The sequence below is a fragment of the Martes martes genome, assembly GCF_963455335.1.
Source record: "Martes martes genome assembly, chromosome: 4".
NCBI lineage: Eukaryota > Metazoa > Chordata > Mammalia > Carnivora > Mustelidae > Martes > Martes martes.
Window position 1 is genome coordinate 147,748,174 of NC_137891.1, and position 19,422 is coordinate 147,767,595.

Genomic DNA, 19,422 nt, shown 5'->3' on the forward strand with positions numbered 1-19,422 from the left:
GCCGAGCAAGGAGCCCAATGTGGGACTCGATCCCAGGACGCTGGGATCATGACCTGAGCCGAAGGCAGCTGCTTAACCAACTGAGCCACCCAGGCGTCCCCCAACTTTTGGTTTTAATGTCTCTATTATTTTTTCTTTTTTTTCATTTGTTTCCACTCTAATCCTTATTTCTTTCCTCCTGCTTCCTTGGGTTTAGTTTGCTCTTTTTCTACTTCCATAAGGTTCATGGTCAGGTTATTGATTTGAGATCTTTCTTCTTTTTAAAAAAATTTTCCGTTAATCACTGAATGATAAGTTTTGCTGTATTTTAATTTTCATTCATCTCAAAGCACTTTCTAATTTCCCTTGTGATTTTTTTTTTTTGACCCAGTGGTATTTAGAAGTATGTTGTTTAATTATCACATGTTTTTAGATTTCCCAAATTTTCTTCTGCTCTTGATTTCTAATTTCATTCCACTGTGGTCAGAGAACAAACTTTGTATGATTTAATCCTTTCAGGTTTTTTGAGGCTTGTTTCAGGCCCTAACATGCTCTGTCCTGAGGAATATTCTGTGTATGCTTAAGAATATATATTCTGCTGTGATTGGCTGGAATATTCTATAAATGCCTTTTAGATTTAGTTAGTTTGTAGTATTATTTATTTAACTCTTCCATATCCTTTTTGATCTTCTGTCTTGTTCTATTACTGAAAGTGAGGTGTCGAAGTCTCCAACTATTCTTGTTGAAGTATGTATTTCTCTCTTAAATTCTGTCACTTTTTGCTTCCTTTACTTTGAGTCTCATTTGTTACATGCATACATTTTTATAATTGTTATGCCTTCCTGATGGATTGTTTTATCATAAAAAATTCCTTGTCTTTAGTAACATATTTTTGCATAATATCTATTTATTTTTCTGATATTAATGTAGCCAGCCACTACAGCTCTCTTTTGGTTATTCTTTTCATGGCATGTCTTTTCCCATCCTTTTATTTTATCTTCCTGCTATTTTGACCTTTTTAAAAAAATCATTATGAAGTATCCCTTTTTATCTTTAGTAGTATCTTTGTCTGAACATATACTCTGACTGATACTGGTATAGTCATTCCAGCTCTTTTGAGTGTACATGATATATCTTTTCCATCCTTTTAGTTCAGCCTCTTTGTGTCTTTGAATCTGAAGCATGTCTGTTGTAGATAGCATAAAGTTGGATCGTTTTTTATTCATTTTATTTTTAAATTTTATCTTTTTTTTTTTTTTTTAAGAGAGAGAGAGTACGTGCATATGCATGTGAACTGGGATGTGGTGGGGTAGGGCAGAGGGAGAGGGAGAGAGAAAATCCCAAGCAGGCTGCACACTCAGTGCAGAGCCCAACACGAGGCTCGATCTCACAACCCTGAGATCATGACCTGAGCTGACATAAAGGGTTGGATGCTCAATCAGCTGAGCCATTCAAGTACCCCTAGTTGGATCAGTTTTTAAAATTCATTCTGCAGATCTCTACCATTTTCATTGGAGTGTTTAGTCCATTTATATTTAACATATTACTGATAATTATAACTTAATTGATAAGACAAAATTTATATCTGCCATTTTGCTATTTGTCTTCTATGTCTTATGCTTTTTTGTTCCTCTAATCCTCCTTCCATTGCTCTTGTCTTTTTTTTTTTAAATTTATTTATTTGACAGAGATCACAAGTAGGCAGAGAGGCAGGCAGAGAGAGAGGAAGAAGCAGGCTCCCTGCTGAGCAGAGAGCCCGATGCGGGGCTCGATCCCAGGACACTGGGATCATGACCCGAGCCGAAGGCAGAGGCTTTAACCCACTGAGCCACCCAGGTGCCCCGCTCTTGTCTTTTGTATTAAGTAGATGTTTTTGAGTATACCATTTTAAAATTCCCTTGGGGTTTTTTTGTTTGGTTTGGTTTGGTTTTTTGTTTTGTTTTTTTTTTTTTTTTTACTGGGTAGATTTTTTTAGTTTTCTTAGCAGTTGTCCTGTGCATTATAATTAACATCTGAATTTGTAGCAGTGTAGTTCAGATTTAACTTAATTTCAGTAGGATACAAAACATTGCTCCATTAACACAGTTTTATAATTATTGCTTTCTGCATCAGTTTTTTAAATCAGATAGGAGAAGAAATGCTGCATTAATACTGTCTTTATATGAGAGAGAGTGATAGGGGCCTGTGGAGGTGGTTACTTCCACATTTCTGCATTTTTAAGAAAATGAAGTCTGTAGAGAAATAGCTTTTACTGGAAAATAGTTATTAAAATGTTGGTGTGATTAATTTTTAAGTGGTGGAATTAATGGTGGGTTTTATTTTTTGCTATACATATTTTCTGTATTTCCTACAAAGAACATGTATACTTATTGAGTAATTTGAGACAAAAACATAAAAGTATTTAGAAGCCAATTTTTTTAAAGATTTTATTTATTTATTTGACAGAGAGAAAGAGATCATAAGTAGGCAGAGAGACAGGCAGAAATGTGGGGGAAGCAGGCTCCCTGCTGAGCAGATAGCCCAATGCAGGCCTCGATCCCAGAACCCTGAGACCATAACCTGAGACTAAGGCAGAGGCTTAACCCACTGAGCCACCCAGATGCTCTAGAAAACAAATTATTTATGTTACCAACTAGAACGGGGTTTCAGTCCAAAAGTAGAACATACTAAGTATAATTTAACTTTCTTTTTATTTTTTTACCACTATAGGTACACCCCCACCTCTCTAGATTCATTAGGTTATACCTGTGTAAAATACTTAATTTTCTTAGATTCTCTCTGAGTCCAAAATCCTAGGTCTTTATATCTTCATCTGGCTAAATTGTTTTTACTTTAATTTTGTAATAATTCCAGATTTACAGAAAAGTTGCAGAAAAGTACATTGTGACTTTACCATAAATCTGGAATTTTTATATAACCTTTATTAGGTTCTTCAAATGTTAACATTTTATCACATTTTCTTTATTATTCTCTCTTTTTGTATGTACGCATACTTGTGTTCATATGTATATAAATATCTGTGTGTCTGTTTTGTTACTGCTTTTTCCAAACTATTGGAGAATAAATTGTGGACATGATGCCCCTTTACCCTTAAATACTTCAGTATGTGTTTCCTAAAAATGAAGATATTTCTAACCTTTGCATGTTATCAAAATGAGGAAATTAACATTGATCCAGTATTAAAGTCCTTTGAAGCCAAGAAGTAAAGTAAAACAGGAACAAAAATGCCTGTTTCCTTCGCTTTGGAGACATATCTTGAAAGAAGTTGCTGTGGCTGATATCAAAGAGGTTACTGCCTATGTTCTCCTCAAGGATTCTGATGGATTCCTGTCTCACGTTGAGGTCTTTTATCCATTTCGAGTTTATCTTTGTGTACGGTGTAAGAGAATGGTCGAGTTTCATTCTTCTACATACAGCTGTCCAGTTTTCCCAGCACCATTTATTGAAGAGACTGTCTTTTTTCCACTGGATATTTTTTCCTGTTTTGTCGAAGATTATTTGACCATAGAGTTGAGGGTCCATATCTGGGCTCTCTACTCTGTTCCACTGGTCCATGTGTCTGTTTTTATGCCAGTACCGTGCTTTCTTGGTGATCACAGCTTTGTAGTAAAGCTTGAAATCAGGTAACGTGCAAGATCAAAAGCTTCTGCACAGCAAAAGAAACAGTCAACAAAACAAAGAGGCAACCCACGGAATGGGAGAAGATATTTGCAAATGACAGTACAGACAAAAGGTTGATATCCAGGATCTATAAAGAACTCCTCAAACTCAACACACACAAAACAGACAATCATATTAAAAAATGGGCAGAAGATGTGAACAGGGACTTCTCCAATGAAGACGTACAAATAGCTACCAGACACATGAAAAAATGTTCATCATCACTAGCCATCAGGGAGATTCAAATCAAAACCGCATTGAGATACCACCTCACACCAGTTAGAATGGCCAAAATTAGCAAGACAGGAAACAACGTGTGTTGGAGAGGATGTGGAGAAAGGGGAACCCTCTTACACTGTTGGTGGGAATGCAAACTGGTGCAGCCACTTTGGAGAACAGTGTGGAGATTCCTCAGGAAATTAAAAATAGAGCTTCCCTATGACCCTGCAATTGCACTACTGGGTATTTACCCCAAAGATACAGATGTAGTGAAAAGAAGGGCCATCTGTACCCCAATGTTTATAGCAGCAATGGCCACGGTCGCCAAACTGTGGAAAGAACCAAGATGCCCTTCAACGGATGAATGGATAAGGAAGATGTGGTCCATATACACTATGGAGTATTATGCCTCCATCAGAAAGGACGAATACCCAGCTTTTGTAGCAACATGGACAGGACTGGAAGAGATTATGCTGAGTGAAATAAGTCAAACAGAGAGAGTCAAGTATCATATGGTTTCACTTGTTTGTGGAGCATAACAAATAATATAGAGGACAAGGGTAGATGGAGAGGAGAAGGGAGTTGAGGGAAATCAGAAGGGGAGGTGAACCATGAGAGACTATGGACTCTGAAAAACAACCTGAGGGTTTTGAAGGGGCGGGGGGTGGGAGGTTGGGGGAACCAGGTGGTGGGTATTAGGGAGGGCACGGATTGCGTGGAGCACTGGGTGTGGTGAAAAAACAGTGAATACAGTTATGCTGAAAATAAATTAAAAATTTAATTTAAAAAAAATGAATGCCTGTTTCAAGATCTAACCAGGAGCCCATGTCACAGTTATTTGTCGGGTCACCCTCAGTCTTTCATGACTGACATTTTTGAAGAATACAGGCCTAGTTATTTTTTAAGTGTTACTCACATTGGGTTTCCTCATGGCTAGATTCAGGTTTTGCATATCTGGCAGGATGACCACACAAGTGGTGTTGTGCCTTCATGGTGCATTACTTCAGTGTGTACATGCTGTTCATCTCATTACTGATGGTAAAGACCCTTGCCTCTCTCCCAGCCCCCACAGGAAGCTCTTAGCTCTTCAGTTGCTTGATTTTTGGCTTATGAATAGCAGAAATTCATTTCACACTGTTCTGAAGGCTGAAGTCCAAGATCAGAGGATCTACATGGTCAAGTTCTAGTGAGGGTCCCCTTCTGGGTCATAGGCTGCTGCTGAACTCATTGTGTCCTCACCTGCTGGAGAGCAGGGAGAGGCCGCAGCTTTCTTGTGACTCCTAGAAAGGCAGCCATTTGGCAGCTCATAGTTTTAGTAGCTGCTAGGCGCATTCAGTGATTTCATCTATGATTTGATCTATTAACTCCTGTAGAAATTAATGATAGATATTTTGTAGTAATGGCATAGTATGTCATCTGGTTGAATTTTATTTTTGTATGCCCTAATTTTACTTTGATCCTAAGTTATTAAATTTAAGCATTTAACAAGTAAACATTTTTGAAAGGATACTAAAATCTTTACTCTTATTAGAGTTCCTTTAAGTAAAACTGTTTTGTTTACAGAACTTACTAATTTCGTGTATTTCTGAGTAGTATATTTTAAAAGCTGAATTTCCCCCATACATTATGATTCTAAACCTATTTCATCCCCCCCACCCTTTACCTCCAGTTTACATTGTTGTCTACTTTGTTTTTAGTTTTTCACCACCTTTCTATTTTTTGTCTTATTTTCATCCCAGTTTAACCACAAACCTTAAAAAAAATAAAAAAGTGTCACCATTCCTTTAGCTCTCATATGGGATTGAAAATCACTTTCTTCTATATACTTTTATCATTTCTGCTTTATATTTATGGTCTTTTCTTTAACTGAGGCTAAAGGTAATTCTTTAATGGAATGATTTTATTTTGTAATGATGAAATTATAGAGTGAATTGTGAAAATATTTAGGTTTCAAAGAAACCAGAGTTGGTATTCGGCAGGTTGGGGGAGAGGCCCAGGTTGCTTTATAACAAATTACTGGGGTAAGAACTTATGGAAAGTCTAGCTGTTACCCTATTGATGGTTGAAATTTTGTTTGAATGAAGCATTTTTTCACTTAACAACATATATTAAATACCTGCTTTGTGTTGGGCACCAGGTTCTGGAGATAGAGAGGTGGTCAAAAACACAAACAGGGTCCATGTCTTCATTGAGCTTGGTCTAGTGGCAGCACACATAAAATATATCACAAATAAGTGTGAAGTCTGTGAGCAGTGCTATGAAAGAGAAGTTCGGGATGGTAAGAGTATTAAATAACGCAAAGAATTCAGTATAGTTTAGGAGTTCCAGAAAGGCTTTTCTGAAAGAGTTATGGATGCACAGCAGTTATGTAAAGAAGGTAGATGGGTGAAATCGGGTATAGTGGTATCTCCCTGGCAGTGGACAGAAGTAGATAGATTTGAGAGAAATGTAGGGAGTCTCATCACCAGGTCTTGGAGGGGAGAACGGTAGAATAGGGTTTTAAGAATGAGCCCTTGATTTCTGGGTATGCTGCCCTTCCCTGGGTTGGAGATCACCTGAGAGGAGAGATCCTAGCACTGAGGTTTGAGAAGCTCCAGTATTTGATGGTCAGGAAGAAGCCGTGTACCAGAAGAGACAGAACAGAACAGCCAGACCTGCAGGAGGAGCACAGGGAGGTGTGCCCTCCTGGGAGTGAGGCATGTGAGCTAGCATTTCAAGAAGAGGGAGTGGGCAGAGGGGCAGATACTACTGAAAAGGAAGAGCAGGACTGAAACTGCTCCTTGGATTTAATGACTTAGTGGTGGCCTGAACAACAGCTGCTGTGGGAGAGTAGGGACTCTGGAAGCCATACTGGTGTGGGGTCAGGGAAGAGTTAGTGTGAGGAGATGGAGAAGCAATACGGAGAACTCCTTGGGGAAACCTCTCCCTTCTGAAAACAGGGGGAGGTGGGTGTGCTCTTCCATAGAGATTGAAGATTTTAAGAGATTGAAGAAAGAGGTGGGCTGGCCTCTGTGAGAGCCGGGGATGCCGCCATGACGAGAGGTAGGAGGATCTGAGATAGTCTGGCAGAAGATGTGACTATGAGAAAGAGATGGGGAATCCACACTCAGTGTTCACAGCTCCCATTGGGGCAGCATCTGTTCTGTGCCCAAGTGAGACATTTTACAGTAGTCACTAATGAGTGTATTTGTTTTCTTACCATAATCCCTTTTTGTCAGAAGAATGATGAAAATGGAAACTGCTCAGGGGAAGGAATTGAATTCCCTACAACCAATTTGTATGAACTGGAAAGCCGCGTTTTGACTGATCACTGGTCCATCCCTTACAAGCGAGAAGAATCACTAGGCAAATGTCTGTTGGCGTCTACCTATTTGGCCAGACTTGGTAAGTTCTTACACTGCAGGACACAGAAGGAGGGAACTGTTTGTTTGATAGGAGCCCTGACGTTAATCTTCACTCTTGTATGATCACCCCTCTATATGATATTTGATCATTTATTCTCCTAGTCTTGGTGTAGCACCTGTGGAATAAAAGCTTTGAATTCAACCAGCTGTTTTCTTCTAGCTCCAACAGAGGATGAGAGTCTTTAAAATAGAATTTTTTTTTTAAGATATTGAGAGAGATCACAAGTAGGCAGAGAGGAAGGCAGAGAGAGGGGGGAAGCAGGCTCCCCACTGAGCAGAGAGCCTGATGTGGGGTTTGATCCCAGGACTCTGAGATCATGACCTGAGCTAAAGGCAGAGGCTTAACCCACTGAGCCACCCAGGCACCCCAAGAGTCTTTAAAATATAATTGAAAAGCTTTATAGAAATTGAAATGAACATTTTCCGCAAAAGCTTGGAGAACTTTAAGGTTCAATTCAGTGGCTTTTTATTCTTTAGGAAAAGAAAGTAATATTTATTTAGTGAACATTTTGTGCATATTAAATGTTTCGCACTGTCTTAAGTGCTTTACAAATCTTAAAGTAACAGAGTAATAAAATATCTCCAGGTTGGAAAATGGGTGTTAGTATACGGAAGCTTCTAGACTCTCAATACATTGAAGAAAAAGTAATTTATTTTTCATATTCAGTTAATAAAATCAGATGACTTGGCCCACTGTTTTGTGATTTTTTCCCCCTCATTAAAATTGTGCATAGTTTACCACCATGATTAAATATGAGGTACATCAAAAGGAAATATTTTGACTGGGATCAGATTTAAGTCTCACAGCTTTGTATGGCACCTTAGGACTGGCTTTTTGGCAGCAGCATTCATTGCGTGCCTGTCAGGAGGTAGGTACTATGCTACAGAGTGGGTCTGAAAATAAATGTGTCCAGCAGTATTCCCAATGACAAGCAAAATACATTATTAAGTTTTTTTACACAATGTATTCCAAAGGGTAATTTTACAGTGGATTCATTCATTCACTTGGCAAATACTAATCACCTGTTGTGTGCTAGGCACAACTCTGCACATTTAATAACACTGAGTCCCTCGGTTTGTCTTAGGGAAGAAGAGTGATTTTGGTATCTGTTGAGAATAATTTGTGTTTTTATAGAGCTGTTTAGGAAAACAACAGCTAGTAAGAGGCTGCTGTTGGTGTTAAGGCCAATTGTTTGAACTTACTCTGACAATGGAAACCTAAGTTCAACCATTTCACTTCTAGTTATTTATTATACTGTTAACAAATGTATATGAATTAATAAATATGTGAATATATTGGGCTCTTACAAATACATTAATACTGTGGTTGTCAAAAAAAAAATACTGTGGTTGTCAGTCTGTTCCTTCATCAGAATATATATATTTTGCTTTTAATAATCCCTTAAGAATCAGGGTTTCCATAAATAATTCCATACAAATGAATTCGGAATTGATATATATGATTTCTGCAAACTGCCTAAAATCGTAGTAAGGCATGTTGTTTCATTTATTTTACTAAGGTCTTTCCGAGTCTGATGAGAATTGTAAAAGATTTATGGATAGGTGTATGCCTGAAGCCTTTAAAAAGGTAAGGAAAAATGCACTAGTCTGGTTTTTGGGTGGGGGTGAGAATGAACGGGCTTTTTGTTTTCGCTTTAGTTTTTTGTGTGGGACCAGTTTATGAGTCTTGTTCGGCAGAGGAATCCCCTACTCAGAACAAAGTCACTCTGAATTTGGGGCTTATGAATGATTTACCTTTATATTTAATTGTTTGCTCATGTCTTTGGACGGCTGTAACATTTCCTTCCTTCTCTTTAATTGCCAAAGGATAGGTTAGGCTTACCTATACTAGGAAATCATGCCATACTAATCTAAGGCTTGTAGCATTTAGAAAGATAATACTTATTTATCAAAATACAAGCCATTTGTACTGATTGTTGTACTGAGACAGAAGAGGAATTTGAATAGTACAAAGTTTGACTGGATTGAGTATGTTTCATGGCAAAATGGCAGGTGTGTGGCAGCTTCTGTGGCAGAGCAAGAGTCATGCACTTCCTCCCCTTCTGGTCACATCGCTTATAAAGCGATTTTTCTTAACAGGGAGAATAGGAGATCACAGGACTTGTGTTTCAGAAAGCAGTCTAACTCAGCATGATTCCCTTTTCAGGACATGAGTCCTGAATTCCCCAAAGAGCAGGGACAGTGTCATAGACACTGTCGTTTTCCCCAGTGTGTAGCCAGTGCCTGCCTCCAAGAGAGAGCTCAGTAAGTCTTTGCTGAATGAATGAGTCTCCCTGCTGTCTTGTCCTTCTGGGTTTTGACATCCATTTTTGTCCCATATGCAAGGAAGTCACTAGATCTACAGGTGGATGAAGACTGTATTTATCTTGAACCCAGCAAAATAAACTGTTCATTTGTAAACTATTATTCCCATCTACATCTTGATAGAATCTCCCTTGATTCAAGGCGTACAAAATAACAAAATTAATTCTAGGAACAAAAACAGCTGCATCTTTGAAAAAGTGTGAAATTCTTAAAAATTGTCATTTGGGCAGAGATTACATGAAATCAAGACTTATGTTCATTTTGGGTGAATACATCTACCGATTTATCATTTAAAATTATTTTAAGCTTTTACAAATTCTGTTAAGAATTACAGTAATTTTTTAAAAAATAGCCAAATTTTTGTAATGTCACATACTGTGACACATTATGTTGTATGCATAAATTTATGGAGAAAGAAAATGCAGCTTTATTCAGAGTCATGGAGAAGGATTTATCAGTATAAAGACCTTTAGGTTGATGATCTCCAGATCCAGACAGCCCTGTGTCAACACAGGTCACCGACAAGTTATGTATTTGGAGTGTTTGACTGTAACTCGGTGCGGAAACACTTCAGAAAACAGTTTTATATTATGTCCTCAGCTGTTTATAATAGTGTAATAAATGGTCCAGCGGTTGGTTGCTTGGTTGTTTTGTGTGTGTGTGTGTGTGTCTGTGTGTGTGTGTAACTACAAGCACAAAGATACCCTCTGTTACATTGTTCAGTGTTGTTTATGTAAAACTGTGTATGTTAAATTCTCTTTACAGTTTAGAGCTATTAAAAAGGTTCTCCTTTGCATCAGTAAAGCATACTTTTTTTTCTTTTTTTTTTTTTATTTCTTTTCAGCGTAACAGTATTCATTGTTTTTTCACCACATCCACTGCTCCATGCAATCCGTGCCCTCCCTAATACCCACCACCTGGTTCCCCCAACCTCCCACCCCCTGCCCCTTCAAAACCCTCAGGTTGTTTTTCAGAGTCCATAGTCTCTCATGGTTCACCTCCCCTTCCAATTTCCCTCAACTCCCTTCTCCTCAGTAAAGCATACTTTTAAAAAATTAAATCAGAATTTAATTTACAGAATTCTGTGTGCCTTTAGACTTAGCTACCAGAAAGCTCAGTAGTGTTTTATATAACTGGTATCATTCCCCTTAGCTGTGTTTCCTGGTGTGATGACCATCCCTCTACCCTCTTTCTTGACTTTTCTTGCAAGACACCTCAAATGTTTGATTAGAAGGAAGGGTGTAAGTAATAAGCAACTGTATGAATAAGGCGCACCAAAGGGGCTCTTGTCATGTCTGCCTTCTTTACCTTTTACCTTGAGGCTGGCCTGGATCCCATATTGTGTGTTCAAGCAGGAAAGGAAATCTAGGTCTGGCATACTTAAACCCCTGCATACTTAAACCTTGAGCACAGCTTCCCCACAAAAGGCTGCCTGTCTTTCCCCCTTCTTCTGCAAGGTAGGTAGACTTCCCTTTCCACATTCAAAACTGAACAGATGAGATGGCAACAGAGGGAGTGGTGCTAAATCCACATACATTTTATTTTGTAGTCACAGGACCCTTCTCGAATGCTAATCTGCTTCATTTTGCTTTTTTATTTAAGTGGAGAAAGAAGATATCGGCAGGCAAAAAATTCTTGCAAAAAAAAATAGTAACTCATTGGTTTATATGAAGTCAGTCTTATGACTATTACTTGTGTAACCAAATAGTTCAGCTAATTGGTATTTAGAAATCTGGAACTGGGGTTTTTCTCTGCAGCTAAAGAAGGGGCTCTTTCAAGCTGCTCTTATTAAGGGGTTCTCATTGTGACCAAAGTGGAATTTTTATTGCATAGTATTTTCCTTCTAAAGGGAAATCTTACAAAAACATGAAACCACCATACCAATTTGTCCTTATTTTATTAAGTGATTCCCTTTGATTTCTCATTCCCCACTCCAGCAAGTTGTTCCTGCCTTAGATTTCCCCAAGGACTAGACAGAGGATTGGAGAAATCCACTGGTGGTTATTCTAGATTCATCCATGTGCCTTTTCCCTCCTTTTTAATGAATCTAAGATGCTGAGTGTAAGATGCAACATTGTTATATATTTTGTTTTATATTAAAGAAAAATAGCTGCAAAATATTACAATGCCTTATCCCTTAGAACTTTTAGATTTGCTTAAACATTTTTTAAAAGTTGAATATCCTTCTATACATATCAAAAAGGAAATTATAAGTGAAAGGAAATTATCTAGTAAAGTATTTCTAAAATTTCTTTCACATTCAGAGTCCCATTGCCATCTGGTCAGCAGGTGGAAAGATGCAGTGCTGTTTCTGAGATATTAAAAATACAACAAGAATATGTTCAAATCATGAAATAAAGCGCACATCTCTTAGATTCTAAGAATATTGGTTAATAGTGACAGCCAAAATATATTAATAATAATACCTTACTATGTATAAAACACTTTCACTTTTGTTTTATCTTTTGATACTCATCACACCTTTGTGAAGTGGATAGGAGTTTTGCTTCTTTAGACATGAGACAGCTGGGCCCCTGGGAACTCGGGTAATTTTTTTTTTTTTTTAAAGATTTTATTTATTTACTTAATGGACAGAGATCACAAGTAGGCAGAGAGGCAGGAAGAGAGAGGGGGAAGCAGGCTCCCCACTGAGCAGAGAGCCAGATGCGGGGCTCGATCCCAGGACCCCGGGATCATGACCTGAGCCGAAGGCAGCGGCTTTAACCCACTGAGCCACCTAGGTGCCCCAGAACTCGGGTAATTTTTGTCCAAGGCCATACAGCTATAAAACAGTAGTAGCTCCAGGATTTGGCCTCAGATTCTTACTTGCTCAGGTTCTTACTTGCTCTACACCATTTGACCTCCCCAAATAATAAGGAAAAGTAGAGAAACAAAGGAAAATTTTCTCTTAAACCAACTGTTTCAGTTGAACTAAGGAAATTAACATTGAAAAACAAAACTCATGTTGACTCGGAAATCATTGAGCGAGTAGATGGGCTGCAGGTTGTAGGCCTTTTAAAGCAAGTCATCTGCGTAAAAGTGGTACTATGGAAATCATCTCTTGATTATTCAAGATTGAACTGATAAACATTAGACTTCTGCTTTTCAAGTTAGACTCTAAAGCTAGCCCTTTGTTTCTGTAGCTCCTGACTTCGAGTGCTGTTCACAAATGGGGTACTGAAATTCATGAAGGAATCTACAACATGTTGATGCTATTAATAGAACTGGTTGCAGAGAGAATTAAACAAGATCCGATTCCCACTGGTCTCCTGGGTGTGCTTACGATGGTACAGTATCTCTAAAATATGAAGTACTCTGTGTTTTGATTTTGTTTAAAATGCCAACTGTCCTGTAACTTGTAATTAATAAAGAGTGATAATGATACTGTAAAAGATATTAACTTAGCTGTTAGGGACCTTGCTTTTTTATTTTAAAAACAGAGCAGTCATTCATTCTGTGTTCTCAGTTTTAACAAAATACCTTTCTAATTTTAATAGCTTTCTCAGCTCGTAGAATAATTAAATTGCTTTCCTTCATGTCTTCCTGATTATTCACATCATAAATGCTTTCACAGGGGTGCTCCTGTGGTTTGGTTTTTGGCCTTTTTCCCTGACTAGTCCCAGTAGCTGTGTGAAGAAGGGGCCTTTACGGCCCTGCTGGCCAGCCATACCTGCGCCAGCTCCAGGACACCTGGCTGCGCGCCCTGTTTTCCCTCCCAGTGGCCGCTGGACAGGAGGGGAGAGCTCTGCCTCACTCATCCGCTTCTCTGCACTAGCTCGGAAATTCACGCTGGCAGGATATTTCTTAGATTCCATTACCGAAGGAGTCCAAGGCTATATTTTTCTTCTTTTCTAATGCTAATATTTGTTGCTATAGAAATAGATAATAATAGTGCTTCTCTGTTCTCTTTGCATCTAGGCTTTCAATCCTGATAATGAATACCATTTTAAAAACAGAATGAAAGTGTCTCAGAGGAATTGGACAGAAGTGTTTGGGGAGGGAAATATGTTTGCTGTTTCACCTGTGTCTACTTTCCAAAAGGTAAACATGATCTTGTTTCGTCATTTTAGAGAGAAATGTATAGAAAAGGATTTTATGTGCCACAAAAATTTATGTGGAAGGATTAAAACAGTCTGTGAAAAATGACAGATATTCCATATGGCTCATAAAATTGCTTAACTTTTTTTTTTTCAGATTGCGTATTTTTCCATAGCCATTAACGAGCATCATAAATAATTTTATAGATTTGAAATGATGTTTAGCAAAATGCGGAATGACCGCATGACATCGGTGCCCTATTTATTGAATTGTCAGAAACCCAATTTAATGGGTGTCCCAGTTTCTCAGAGATGTTTGAGAAGCTAGAGCATTTGAAACCCGTTTGAAGTGGCTAATTATGCCTAGAAAAAATAATCTAGAAGGTAGTCTTATGTATCATTTTCTTTTAAACTCCAGAAGCATTAAAGCTTTGGGGGTTTTTTCCCAAGCCAAGAACCAATTATATTGATTTTATATTTAAAGGCCTACAGTGTACCCAGTAACATTATACCCACAAGGAGTACATTATCTAAACATCTGTTGGTCAAACTCTGGTTTTTGAGGAACCGTTCAAAGGAGTCAATCAAGTAGACAGAAAACTTGACCACTGCTTTAGTCGAAGCAGAGGTTTGGTTCAGCAGTCATATAAAGAGTAGTAAGCCATGGCTCCTAACTTAGAGCTAGCGGAGGAAATTTGAAAACCAAAACTTAAGGTACCACGGACAGTACATGGAGTCGTTTTAATGTGGACTGCAGGAGGAGGGTGGTCTGTTGCTGTCTGGGAGGGTCAGGCAGTCCTCCGGGGAGGAGGGGATGAGGCCGAGTGGAAAGGGCAGTGAGTACACACTCTAGCGTTTCATCTCCACAACAACTCCGTGAGTGGGGTACTGTTTCTGACCCCATTTCATGGACAAGAAACTGAGGCACACAGGAGTTGAGTCCTTGCCCAAGTCCACAAACCTCATCACAGGAAGAACCCATGTAATCCATCCTCATTGTCTGCATCTGTAACTGTATACAGTCTTTTCTCCCAAAATATTCAAACCTCGTCTGCAGTTGTGTTGTGAAGGTTGGATGACAACTGTCTACGCAACCACTAACCCCAGGGGTTCACTATCGTAAACACTCGGCAGATGTTCCTTAGCTTCCCCTCAATCTCCGCACGTGACTTCCAGGACCAGAAAGGGTCATTGTGTGCATTTCCTCTCAGTACTGCACAGCAATTCTCCCTCCTGCAAAGGCCTGAGATCATCCCCATTCTTCTTGCCTTCTGAAGCATTTTCCTCAAGTTTTCTGTCCTTTGTTTGGTATTTGCAGCCTTTTCCTCTCTGTTGGAGCATTCCTGTTGTGTACATCATGCTCTAGTCTTTCCCATCTTTAAACATTCTGCCTTTGATCCCAGGTCCCTTTCTAGCTTCCGCATCATTCTCTGCCCTCCACACCCCTACCAGAGAAGATTCCACTTTTCTCCCCTCCCACTTGTCCTTTTACTGGTTATCCTGGAACTGTAACTTACGTAAATGAAATCAAAATTTCATGAATATCTTTGTCCTCCTCTGAGCAGCACATAAAGACCTTGGAGTGTTTCATGTGGCCATTCCCCACCTGACTGATTTACTCTCTGTCCCCTTGTTTTTAGCATGCAGTATCTTAGTCCTCTCCTGTCTTGGTTTACCCTCAAACAGATACCATCATTGTTCTCTTATATGGTGTTTTGACTTAGCCATATGTATGTACTGTCTCATTGAGTATCATTCCTTCTGTATCTCTTCACTGGGATCATTTTTCTTCTTTCTGGAGTGCATCCTCCCAAGTATCTTGGTGGTTAAGTCTGTGTTTTTGATGGCCTGAACTTTATTTGATTTCCCATGCCTCAAAGAATATTTTCATTGGGTTTTTAATTCTAGATTGACTACTACACTTTCAGAATGTCAGAGGTACGATGTCAGTGTCTTCTGGCTTTGATTATTGCTGTTGAGAAGTTAGTGGTTGGTCTGACTGTTGCTTTTGTAAGAAGTTCGTTTGCTTTTGGAGATACCCTCTTTCTCTTTGATATTTGGCAGTTTGACTCTCCTGTGACTGTGGGCTTCTAAATCTAAGGACTAATATCTTATATCAATTCTGGAAAATTCTCAGCCATTTATCATGCCTCTTCCCCACTAGTCAGTCTCTCCTCTTCAGAACTTCAAGTGGATACAAGTTAAACCTTGCATCTGTCCTCCATGACCCTTAACCTCTGTCATATTTCCCATCTTCCTGTGTCCTTGTGCTGTAGGTTGTGATCATTTCTTTCAGATTTGGGATTTAGTTCCCTAATCGTGGTTCTGCCCATATCAAGTATGCTGTCTAACCTGTTTGTTAAGTCTTCAATTTCAGTGTCTTTTCTTCATTTATATAAATTCTATTTGATTCTCCTTTGACTTTGTTTACTCATTTTTATTATCTCATGTTCCTGCCTCATATTTTCATTCTCCTGTGTGTTTGTGTTCTGTGTCTGATATCTACAACTCTGATTCTGCTGGCTTTTACTAACTTTAACTCGTTTTATGTCTGTATGTGTATATACAAAAAAAAAAAAAATTAAACATTTGTGTTTGTTTTTCTGTGAAGTTATATTTCCTGAAATTAAATCTGGAAGTATTGTTTGAGGCCTAGATTGAAAGTTCCTTCATTTCAAAGAGGGTTTACCTTTACTTCCTCCAGGTGCCTGGGAGCACAAATCTGGGACCACTTTAGAATAAGTTCTCAGCTTAAGGTATTTCAGACCATAAAGTCAGTGTGAAATTTTTTTAAAGATTTATTTACTTATTCTAGGGATGGAAAGAGAGGGAGGATGAGTGGGGGCAGGGGGAGAGGGAGAGAGAGAATCTCAAGCAGACTCCACACTGAGTGCAGAACCTGACCTAGAGCTTGATCTCACCACCCTAAGATCATGACCTGAGCCAAGACCAAGAGTCGGCTGGCCAATCTTCTGAGCCGCCCAGTGCCCCAAAGTCAGTGTGAATTTCAGAAGCGAAGCCGTGTGAGGCAAGTCAGTGGTTACAGACTCTTAAGAGTTTTTTTCCTCCCCTCCATCCAGGATCAGAGTCAAGGTAGGCAGGCTTCCCTGTTGTTCTCCCTTTCTTGTGGATGATTTCTTTCAGTTCACCTTACACTGAGGTGGTAGCCCTTTGAGCTCCAGCTTTATATGACTCTCTCTTCTTGGTCTCCCAGCCCCCTGTTGGCTGTGAAGATGGAGGCCAGACCTCACCGGGGTTCCACAGCCTGCACCGTGAAGGCTGGCCTCAGAGTCTCCTTACCTCACACGATTTCTGCTTTCTCTTTGTTTTCAGTTTCTGAGCACTTTGTGCCAACTCAGCTGTATGTTTTAAAAGATTTTTTACTGTTTTTGTCCTGTGGTGTTAGTGCTCTTCTGTTAGAGAGGTGTTTAGGTATTAGAGGTTAACTAGACTGAAGTCTCCATGAACTCCTCAGAGTATGACAACCTGCGTTCTTTTTCTGCCATTTCCCTGAAACCGCTCTTGGTAAGGCACCGACAGCCTCCACGTGTCCAGAGCCACAGGAAATGTCTCTTGACCCCCATCAACAGGGATGGTCACTGTCAGTTCCTGCCTCCCCAAAATCAGTTCTTCTGGTCTCTTGCTGCTCTGCCTAATCCGTAAGTCATCACATTGTCTTCCGTGATTCCTTCACCTCCATTCAGCTTTGATCCAGAGACACCTTTTCTTTGTTCGTTATTCTTTCCCTAAGAACTGTCTTCTGTTTCATGGCTGTAAATGCCATCTTTATGCTCATGGCCCTTCAGTTTGTGTCTCTGTGACCCAAACATCTTCTCTGAGCACACCAGACTTGAAGAACCAACTGTTTTCCTTTTGGTTGCTACACAGACGTCTCAAACTTAGTGTGCCTGAAACGGAACTTCTTTTGTCTCCCCAGCCTTCCTCCTTCTTCCCGTCAGTAAATAGCATCACCGTCTACCTAGGTGCTCATGCCAGACGCACAGGAGTCTGCCACGATTCATTCCTCATGACCCACCTCCAACTGTAAACACGTCCTTGGAGTTCATCTCAAAGGTGTTCAGTTCTCTCTGTCTCTGCTGCTACTGTCCTACTGGTGACACCATCACATCTTACCTAGTTACTGCACTGGTCTTCCAACTGTGCCTTTCCCTTCCACTCACCTTCATGCATTCCGTTCAATCCAGCACACAACTGCGAGATTGGTCGTCTTACAACATAAAAGGGTCACTATCTGGTTTAAACACTTTTGTTGCTTTCCTTCTAATCCCAGTTGGCATGTTTCCTCGTGATCTGAGTTTGTCTCTCTTGACGGCTCCACCCGTGCCACTCTTCCCAGCTCAGTGTGTCCCATCTGGGAGAGTCCCTCCCAGTTCCTCTACATGACCTTCCCTAAACTGGACCTTTGCCATTTTGGCCTTTCTGCCTTGACTCTTTGAATGGCTAAATCGCTGTCATCCTGTAGGACCCAGCTCAAAGACCTCTTCTCCAGAGAGGGTTTCCATGACCACCATTCTGAGCAGAGTAGGCTCCTTCCATTTCTCATTTGAGGACCTTTTTGTGGTTTTTCCTTTTGTGGGATTGAGCCCAGACTGAATTCTGTGAGGTATGTGGTTGGTTTACTTGTTTTTGTGGACACTGCTACAGTATGAGCTCCGTGAAAGCACGGACCACATCTTTTCACAGTCACTGCTCCCCCACGATGGTATCCAGCCCCTGGAGCAGTGAAGGCTTCGAAAAGGAAAGCAAGGAGGGAAAGCGGGAAAAAGCAAGCACATGCTCCAGAGTACCTATTAATGGGACAGCTGGGACTGAAACTTAACCTTACTTTATTTGGGATCTGCTACTCCTTAGGTTAGGAATTCTTCATGTCTAAAGTGTAACTTTCTTAGTTTAACTCAAGTTATCCAGCACCTTGGAGAGCTTGACGACTGCTTTGAGTGACACAGAAAGGCACGAACGCGCCATGCTCTAGCAATGCCATCCCCAAGCCCAGACACGCAGCCCCCTTCTCCCCCCACAGTCATGTACAGCAATGGCCCAGACACCCGTGGAGAAAGCTGTAGAAAAGCCTTTTGGAATGTTTTTCACATCTTCATATTTTATTTTCTCCCAACTTTTGACAGAGGTTAGAAGAAATACGGGGGTTAATGGGGGAAGTTCTCATCTTGCCATCTTAATTTCTGTTTTCTTTTCTCACAGGAGCCTCATGGATGGGTTGTGGATTTGGTAAATAAGGTATACAACTTTCATTAATACAGTCATGTTTTCCTTCTTCTAACTAGATTGCCTGGAGTTTGGTATTTTAAGTAAACGACCGCTAGAGATAGGAACTTTTTTTCATAAGGAGGTAGATTCTGTAGTTCCTCCTCTTTTCCATTCGTGCTGTTTATACGGATGCACGTCAGCTTTAGGACTCAGCAGGCTCTCTACAGGCTATTCAGGACGATCTTTGTGGTGACTCCCTCAAGATCAGTATTACCTAGGGCATGTTGATCGGGTAGAACGGTAGCCTTCGTTTTTTGCTTAAATTATTGATATACGCCATTTAAAAATTAATTTGTGCTCTTTTCCCCCCTCAGTTTGGAGAATTAGGTGGATTTGCAGCAATCCAAGCCAAGCTTCATTCAGAAGATATAGAACTTGGGGTAAGTTAATGTGCCCAGAGTGGAAGTTCGCTTTGTTCAGGCTGGTATGTAACCCAAGGGACACAGTCTGGACCCAGTCAGGGACCCAGACTGACACTTTCTTTCCACTGTTCATCCTGAAGGATCAGGTGT

General features: G+C 39.9%; 1 protein-coding gene across 1 annotated transcript in view; it reads left to right on the forward strand.

The window, feature by feature from the left end:
• Positions 1-19,422, forward strand: part of USP24 (ubiquitin specific peptidase 24) — a gene marked incomplete at its 5' end in the record, with an annotated part of 138,189 nt that overhangs the window by 23,859 nt on the left and 94,908 nt on the right. Inside the window, 6 exons of the mRNA XM_080800089.1 lie at positions 7,077-7,242; positions 8,783-8,850; positions 12,731-12,874; positions 13,506-13,628; positions 18,845-18,880; positions 19,225-19,290. Of these exons, the coding sequence (XP_080656215.1) occupies positions 7,077-7,242; positions 8,783-8,850; positions 12,731-12,874; positions 13,506-13,628; positions 18,845-18,880; positions 19,225-19,290 (603 nt within the window). The remainder of the gene's footprint in view (positions 1-7,076; positions 7,243-8,782; positions 8,851-12,730; positions 12,875-13,505; positions 13,629-18,844; positions 18,881-19,224; positions 19,291-19,422) is intronic.